Source organism: Mizuhopecten yessoensis, unplaced genomic scaffold (genome assembly GCF_002113885.1).
Source record: "Mizuhopecten yessoensis strain PY_sf001 unplaced genomic scaffold, ASM211388v2 scaffold245, whole genome shotgun sequence".
Classification (NCBI taxonomy): Eukaryota; Metazoa; Mollusca; class Bivalvia; order Pectinida; family Pectinidae; genus Mizuhopecten; species Mizuhopecten yessoensis.
The window spans coordinates 844909-853831 of record NW_018403450.1 but is presented as its reverse complement, the minus strand read 5'-3'; the positions used below and the strand labels follow the sequence as shown (position 1 = coordinate 853831).

General features: G+C 39.2%; 1 protein-coding gene across 2 annotated transcripts in view; it reads left to right on the top strand.

The window, feature by feature from the left end:
• Positions 1–8923, top strand: part of LOC110443255 (hydroxyproline dehydrogenase-like) — an 18599-nt gene extending 9676 nt beyond the window's left edge. For both annotated transcript variants that reach the window (XM_021487494.1, XM_021487410.1), the window contains exons 7-9: positions 1571–1848; positions 6869–6957; positions 8141–8923. In XM_021487494.1, the coding sequence (XP_021343169.1) occupies positions 1571–1848; positions 6869–6957; positions 8141–8295 (522 nt within the window). In that variant the 3' untranslated portion in view covers positions 8296–8923. The remainder of the gene's footprint in view (positions 1–1570; positions 1849–6868; positions 6958–8140) is intronic.

Genomic DNA, 8923 nt, shown 5'->3' with positions numbered 1-8923 from the left:
ACGGTCGAGACACACCTACCAGAACTATCTCCAGGTACGTACGGTCGCGACACACCTACCAGGACTATCTCCACGGTCGAGACACACCTACCAGAACTATCTCCAGGTACGTACAGTCGAGACACACCTACCAGAACTATCTCCAGGTACGTACGGTCGGGACACGCCTACCACAACTATATCCACGGTCGAGATACACCTACCAGAACTATCTTCAGGTACGTACGGTCGCGACACACCTACCAGGACTATCTCCACGGTCGAGACACACCTACCAGAACTATTTTCAGGTAAGTACAGTCGAGACACACCTACCAGAGCTATCCTACGGTATGTACGGTCGAGACACACCTACCAGAACTATCTTCAGGTACGTACGGTCGAGACACACCTACCAGAGCTATCCTACGGTAGGTACGGTCGCGACACGCCTACCAGAACTATCTCCAGGTAAGTACAGTCGGGACACACCTACCAGAACTATCTCCAGGTAAGTACGGTCGAGACACACCTACCAGAGCTATCCTACGGTAGGTACGGTCGAGACACACCTACCAGAGCTATCTCCAGGTATGTACGGTCGAGACACACCTACCAGAACTATCTTCAGGTACGTACGGTCGAGACACACCTACCAGAGCTATCCTACGGTAGGTACGGTCGAGACACACCTTCCAGAACTATCTCCAGGTATGTACGGTCGAGTCGCTACATTAACAACCAGACCAAAACGAGTATAATTAGGATTCACATATAGGTGCCATACCTATATGTACCACAACCAGCTCTTAGTTAGTATGGAATGAGAGAACTTTGCCATATGTATACTACATTTAAAAGAGCTGCCCACAGTGAAATTACTGACGAAAAAAGAAATATCTTTGAATATATAAAAGTCAGTTTCTAAGTTTGTGGTTATACATGTAACTATATACCCATACAATTGCTTGAAACAAATGACAGACGAATTGACATTGAAAAAATCTATGATTACAGCGAAAAGATAACGTGTAATTAATTTGATAATTTGACGGGAGGTAACTCGTGCGTGTATCACACATCAACCTTCCAAGTTGTGATACAGTATTCATATGTACATGTACATTACGTTGTCTTCTCAAATATCAAGTGAAATATCATTTAAATATTTGGCATCGCTGGTTTTCTTGTGGTCATCAAAGACGAAAGATAAAATTGAAGCAAGAAATCTTTGCAGTTTATAATTAGATTTAAAAAAAACGTACTTAAGGTTACGTTCCACTGCCTGTTCATTTGTACATCAAATGATCTGATGTTGTCCTGGAGTATTTCTGTAGGTGACATATGTTTTACAAGAGTATAGCTGTACTAAGAAGGATGACGGGTTATGTAAATCTGCATGTAATCTGTACATAGTTTGTATTTCATCTAAATCAATCCTGGTCGTTTGACTAAGTATCACGGATGAAATAAATCTTATAAACATTGAGTGTGATCAGTTAGCTTTTATTATTTCTGTATATGATACAATTTAAGATACTACATTTAATATACGTAAACATTATTAAACGATCCCCTTCTCCTGAATCAGGGGATGGATGACTATATGAAAACAGACATGACTTACATACACAGTCATGGAGTCGGGTTCGGCACTAAACTAGTCCGTGGAGCTTACATCGACAAGGAGAGGCGTCTCGCCCGAGAGGCAGGGTACCCCGACCCTACAAACCCCTGCCACCAGGCTACGTCAGACACCTACCATAGATCCATGAACGTCATGCTAGATAGCATTGCCAAAAACCCGGAAAGGTCATCCGCCATTATTGCCAGTCACAACGAGACTACTGTGTCTAAAGCTGTCAAAAGGTTCGTTTCGTAAAATACAATTGTTTGAGCAGAAACCGAATTTGCTTCATGATTTCAGAAGAATCATATTTGTTCAACACATTTTTATGTCAAACCTAGCTAGATATATACATTATTACCTCGATATACATATGTAAATCCCCCCGATTCATTGGCACATCAACTACTGCGAACCTATTCCAATACTTACTTTCCCTGATATTCATATGGCACTGGCTGTTGCGAGGACCTTAAACGCGACAGATTGATAAAAGAAGGAGAGGGGGAAATAAATATTGATATAGATAAATACAATAAACATTAAAAAATGAAAAAGAGACCCTTTCCTTTTTTAGCGATGCATTCAAATAGCTCTGCTTCGATGTAATGCCAAACCTCTTCATAACGTTAACATTTAGGTTTACAATTAGAGCCATGTGACGAGAATTTAATTCATTCTAATGCTATAATTTTGCAAAGCATTAACATGTAGCCAGAACACACTTACATTTTCAAGAGGGGAATAGCGCTACCAAAATATGACATCCATTTTGCATTATAGTTCCATTTTAGTCAGTCTAATATTTTGAAATACCACATGCGTAACACATCTGCCCATTTCAATAAATTAATGATTCAATACCAATTAAATAACGCCGTTATTTAACTCGTTTTATTAGAAGTGTCGCATCAAACAAACAAATATACAGAACACCTAACTACATAATGATTATTGAAACATAATATCAACTAAATATAAACTTTATTTATTTAACAACAATTATGAAACAAGTTATTTCAACTTATATTTAAGTACACTTGTTGGCCCGAATGTTAGCGCACGGGGGTCTTATTGTGGGAGGAAACCGAATTACCCGGAGAAAATCAACGTGGTCGGGCAGGTGACCCCATACCTTTTCACGTCCGATCAGGGAATCGAACCCCAGCCGCCTTGGTGAAAGGCAGTAAGTGCGGTATCCACTGCACCACCCGATCACCCATATATCAACTATGTTAAACTAATGAGACAATACCAGCGGAAGTAGACATATTACAAACTTTTGTTGACGTAGTTTATACACGATAATTATAATAATTTCAAACAGGATTATAAATGGTTATCTACACATTCAGTCTGATGTCCCCTATATAACAGGTACATGCGTGTGTTGTTCCCCTATATAACAGGTACATGCGTGTGTTGTTCCCCTATATAACAGGTACATGCGTGTGTTGTTCCCCTATATAACAGGTACATGCGTGTGTTGTTCCCCTATATAACAGGTACATGCGTGTGTTGTTCCCCTATATAACAGGTACATGCGTGTGTTGTTCCCCTATATAACAGGTACATGCGTGTGTTGTTCCCCTATATAACAGGTACATGCGTGTGTTGTTCCCCTATATAACAGGTACATGCGTGTGTTGTTCCCCTATATAACAGGTACATGCGTGTGTTGTTCCCCTATATAACAGGTACATGCGTGTGTTGTTCCCCTATATAACAGGTACATGCGTGTGTTGTTCCCCTATATAACAGGTACATGCGTGTGTTGTTCCCCTATATAACAGGTACATGCGTGTGTTGTTCCCCTATATAACAGGTACATGCGTGTGTTGTTCCCCTATATAACAGGTACATGCGTGTGTTGTTCCCCTATATAACAGGTACATGCGTGTGTTGTTCCCCTATATAACAGGTACATGCGTGTGTTGTTCCCCTATATAACAGGTACATGCGTGTGTTGTTCCCCTATATAACAGGTACATGCGTGTGTTGTTCCCCTATATAACAGGTACATGCGTGTGTTGTTCCCCTATATAACAGGTACATGCGTGTGTTGTTCCCCTATATAACAGGTACATGCGTGTGTTGTTCCCCTATATAACAGGTACATGCGTGTGTTGTTCCCCTATATAACAGGTACATGCGTGTGTTGTTCCCCTATATAACAGGTACATGCGTGTGTTGTTCCCCTATATAACAGGTACATGCGTGTGTTGTTCCCCTATATAACAGGTACATGCGTGTGTTGTTCCCCTATATAACAGGTACATGCGTGTGTTGTTCCCCTATATAACAGGTACATGCGTGTGTTGTTCCCCTATATAACAGGTACATGCGTGTGTTGTTCCCCTATATAACAGGTACATGCGTGTGTTGTTCCCCTATATAACAGGTACATGCGTGTGTTGTTCCCCTATATAACAGGTACATGCGTGTGTTGTTCCCCTATATAACAGGTACATGCGTGTGTTGTTCCCCTATATAACAGGTACATGCGTGTGTTGTTCCCCTATATAACAGGTACATGCGTGTGTTGTTCCCCTATATAACAGGTACATGCGTGTGTTGTTCCCCTATATAACAGGTACATGCGTGTGTTGTTCCCCTATATAACAGGTACATGCGTGTGTTGTTCCCCTATATAACAGGTACATGCGTGTGTTGTTCCCCTATATAACAGGTACATGCGTGTGTTGTTCCCCTATATAACAGGTACATGCGTGTGTTGTTCCCCTATATAACAGGTACATGCGTGTGTTGTTCCCCTATATAACAGGTACATGCGTGTGTTGTTCCCCTATATAACAGGTACATGCGTGTGTTGTTCCCCTATATAACAGGTACATGCGTGTGTTGTTCCCCTATATAACAGGTACATGCGTGTGTTGTTCCCCTATATAACAGGTACATGCGTGTGTTGTTCCCCTATATAACAGGTACATGCGTGTGTTGTTCCCCTATATAACAGGTACATGCGTGTGTTGTTCCCCTATATAACAGGTACATGCGTGTGTTGTTCCCCTATATAACAGGTACATGCGTGTGTTGTTCCCCTATATAACAGGTACATGCGTGTGTTGTTCCCCTATATAACAGGTACATGCGTGTGTTGTTCCCCTATATAACAGGTACATGCGTGTGTTGTTCCCCTATATAACAGGTACATGCGTGTGTTGTTCCCCTATATAACAGGTACATGCGTGTGTTGTTCCCCTATATAACAGGTACATGCGTGTGTTGTTCCCCTATATAACAGGTACATGCGTGTGTTGTTCCCCTATATAACAGGTACATGCGTGTGTTGTTCCCCTATATAACAGGTACATGCGTGTGTTGTTCCCCTATATAACAGGTACATGCGTGTGTTGTTCCCCTATATAACAGGTACATGCGTGTGTTGTTCCCCTATATAACAGGTACATGCGTGTGTTGTTCCCCTATATAACAGGTACATGCGTGTGTTGTTCCCCTATATAACAGGTACATGCGTGTGTTGTTCCCCTATATAACAGGTACATGCGTGTGTTGTTCCCCTATATAACAGGTACATGCGTGTGTTGTTCCCCTATATAACAGGTACATGCGTGTGTTGTTCCCCTATATAACAGGTACATGCGTGTGTTGTTCCCCTATATAACAGGTACATGCGTGTGTTGTTCCCCTATATAACAGGTACATGCGTGTGTTGTTCCCCTATATAACAGGTACATGCGTGTGTTGTTCCCCTATATAACAGGTACATGCGTGTGTTGTTCCCCTATATAACAGGTACATGCGTGTGTTGTTCCCCTATATAACAGGTACATGCGTGTGTTGTTCCCCTATATAACAGGTACATGCGTGTGTTGTTCCCCTATATAACAGGTACATGCGTGTGTTGTTCCCCTATATAACAGGTACATGCGTGTGTTGTTCCCCTATATAACAGGTACATGCGTGTGTTGTTCCCCTATATAACAGGTACATGCGTGTGTTGTTCCCCTATATAACAGGTACATGCGTGTGTTGTTCCCCTATATAACAGGTACATGCGTGTGTTGTTCCCCTATATAACAGGTACATGCGTGTGTTGTTCCCCTATATAACAGGTACATGCGTGTGTTGTTCCCCTATATAACAGGTACATGCGTGTGTTGTTCCCCTATATAACAGGTACATGCGTGTGTTGTTCCCCTATATAACAGGTACATGCGTGTGTTGTTCCCCTATATAACAGGTACATGCGTGTGTTGTTCCCCTATATAACAGGTACATGCGTGTGTTGTTCCCCTATATAACAGGTACATGCGTGTGTTGTTCCCCTATATAACAGGTACATGCGTGTGTTGTTCCCCTATATAACAGGTACATGCGTGTGTTGTTCCCCTATATAACAGGTACATGCGTGTGTTGTTCCCCTATATAACAGGTACATGCGTGTGTTGCTCCCCTATATAACAGGTACATGCGTGTGTTGTTCCCCTATATAACAGGTACATGCGTGTGTTGTTCCACTCACTTTGATCTCCTAGTTTGTCCTTGCAAGATGACGCATTATTTCTAAAGCACACAACATATAGTAGCAGATTTGAATATTTTAGTCAAAGTGGTAAAAATATCAGTCGATTTGAAACACCAGATCTATATAAAAGTGAATCCTGCTACAATAATATGAAAAGGAAAAACCTTTTGTGTTCTTAATCATATTTTAAAGTTGTTTATGTTTGTATTTACCTAAGAAGTAGACATAAATAATAAGAATTATTGATATGTTGTGTTTAAAATATCTCCCACATGTGAATTTAACGTTAATTTCAATAGTTATATTAACGCAAAAAAACATTATATTGTATCGTACCCTGTGGTCTTACTAGGATTAAAACATATTTGTATAATTTATTTTACCAAATGGCGGGATAGCTATTTTGTTACCGAATCGAACGTCAATCGAAAACAATTCGAGAATTTCCGTTATAATTTGAATTCGACGTCACGTTGTGATTGGTCTCCGATTACTCAAACAGTATGACGGAAAGAATCGAATAGTTTCCGATTTGGAAAACAGTCACGTGTAACAGTTCTCGCTTTCATTGGATTATGACAACGTTTTGATTGTTAGGTTTATCTAAGGACTGCACAAAGAAAATGCAAATTTTTCAAAAAAAATGGTTATAAATAATTATATTTGCTAACTCTTGATAAGAGATATTAAAAAGCTGTTTTTATTTTTTATCTTTGTGTGTTTTTACCGTATAAGTTGTTTTATTGATACAGGATTAAAGACTTACAGATCAATCCTAAAGGTGGCTCCGTCTTCTTCGGACAGCTGTTTGGGATGTGTGAACACGTGACATTCACGCTAAGTAAGATACTAGTATTACTACATATTACAGTAATATCACCCTTTGCTAATAAGTTAAAATATTGCCACTCAAACATAAATTATGAAGCACTTACATTTACATTTAAACAGAACGTTGATCGTTATCATATTTACATATTCACGTATATTGTACTACTATAATGTAAAAAACATACATTGCATGTTTCTTAATATTTTTCTTAGTTTTAAAGCATAGTAATGTTAATGATATATACGAATATGTGATGTAAATACTGTAGACGTGTACATAAAACAAAACAAATTCTATAATGTAAATAAGCAAACTAAAATGCAAATGCAATGTAGGTAGTATTTGTGTTGTATATTAGTTTAACGCGATGTTAACTATGAAAATATGTTAATGTAAGTTAGAAAAAATCAAAATAAATGAACGTTTAGCACTTTGTATTTGAAATATGAAAATGAACTGTGCAGGTGGCTCCAGTATGTACATCACATCACTGTACTGCTGTGTACAGCATGTAAACACAACATTGCGACCAGTATGTGATATACGTTTTAAATAGTAGGACTAATGAAACAAACAAGGGGAGACAATGCATTATTGTATATTATCGTTACTACACTTCCAAACCTACAGTACAACAGTAGAGTAGCCTGCTAAACCTCCGTCACATTGAATACATTGAAAACGCATATTATCAACTATACATTATACATGTATATCATCGGAATGAAACAGAGTTCTCGTTCATTGCACTAGATTCAAAACATGGAGATAATATATACTTTTCAAATTTTAATTCTGATTTTCTTTATAATCAAGTATCTATAGGAATTTATTTGACAAAATATATGCTCACACACCTTACTTGCCAAGTTTTTGAAATTTCCAAAGGGGAGATTCTGCACTCTCAAAATTAAAACATCAATTAAAAGTGGGTATACACCCCCTAGAGACAAAATAACCCTTTACAATGACACATTTTTGAGTTGTTATTTTAGATGAAATCATTAGATCATAGAATAACGGAATAGTTTATTTATTTCTCTGGTTGAAAAACTAAATTTAAGGGTAAAAAATCGTGAGTCTCCTTCCTAAAAAGGGAGAGTTGGCGAGTATGACACAAAGGTCATTTACCGGAATCATAAACATTAGCAAATGACTTTAACATTAAATTCCACTAATTTATTTATTTCAGGTGAGATGAAGATGCCAGTGTACAAGTCAATACCGTACGGTTCTGTGGAGGACACACTCGCCTACCTATCACGGAGAGCGATGGAGAACCGATCGGTACTGGAGAGGGCGCAAAGGGAGAAAACTCTCATGTGGAAAGCCCTAAAGGAACGCTGAATCCTGAATCAAGATATTTATAGACATTCATGTCTTCAGGTTGGAGGTCCAAAAATCAGTTTAAATAGTAAATGTGACAAAATTACTGTGCTGCCTTTAAATTTGAAAGGAATTTGTAAGATGTCTCCACAGAACCTTTAAAGAGGATTCGTGGTTCTAAATCTGATCCCGTTCTCATAACCAACAATATTCGTTATTTGTTGTATTTAGGTTGTGGTTATATGCTAATGTACATGTAACACATATCATAATGTAATAATCCATTGTAAGGCAGGCATAATAAACACCATGATATATTATATACACCTGCACAATACAGATTAACAGGTATGTGTTGCCATTTCTTAAAGTTAAACATTACTAAACATAAACCTTTTCAGTTACTAATGCCTAAGTCACATTTGCTCTACGGCTAGGATACGGCGGCCGTAGATCTCTGAAATCGAGAGATACCTGTGGCGACCGCAGATAATCTGCGGTGGCCTCACGGTCGCCGTAGGGCGTATCCATATCTTTTACAGGCCGTAGGGGTCGCCGTAGGATTATAACCCGGAGTTATAACCTTTTTCATTTCTACGTTCGCCGTAGCAATTAGGCACGCCGTAGCCATGCCGTAAATCTGTTCCAC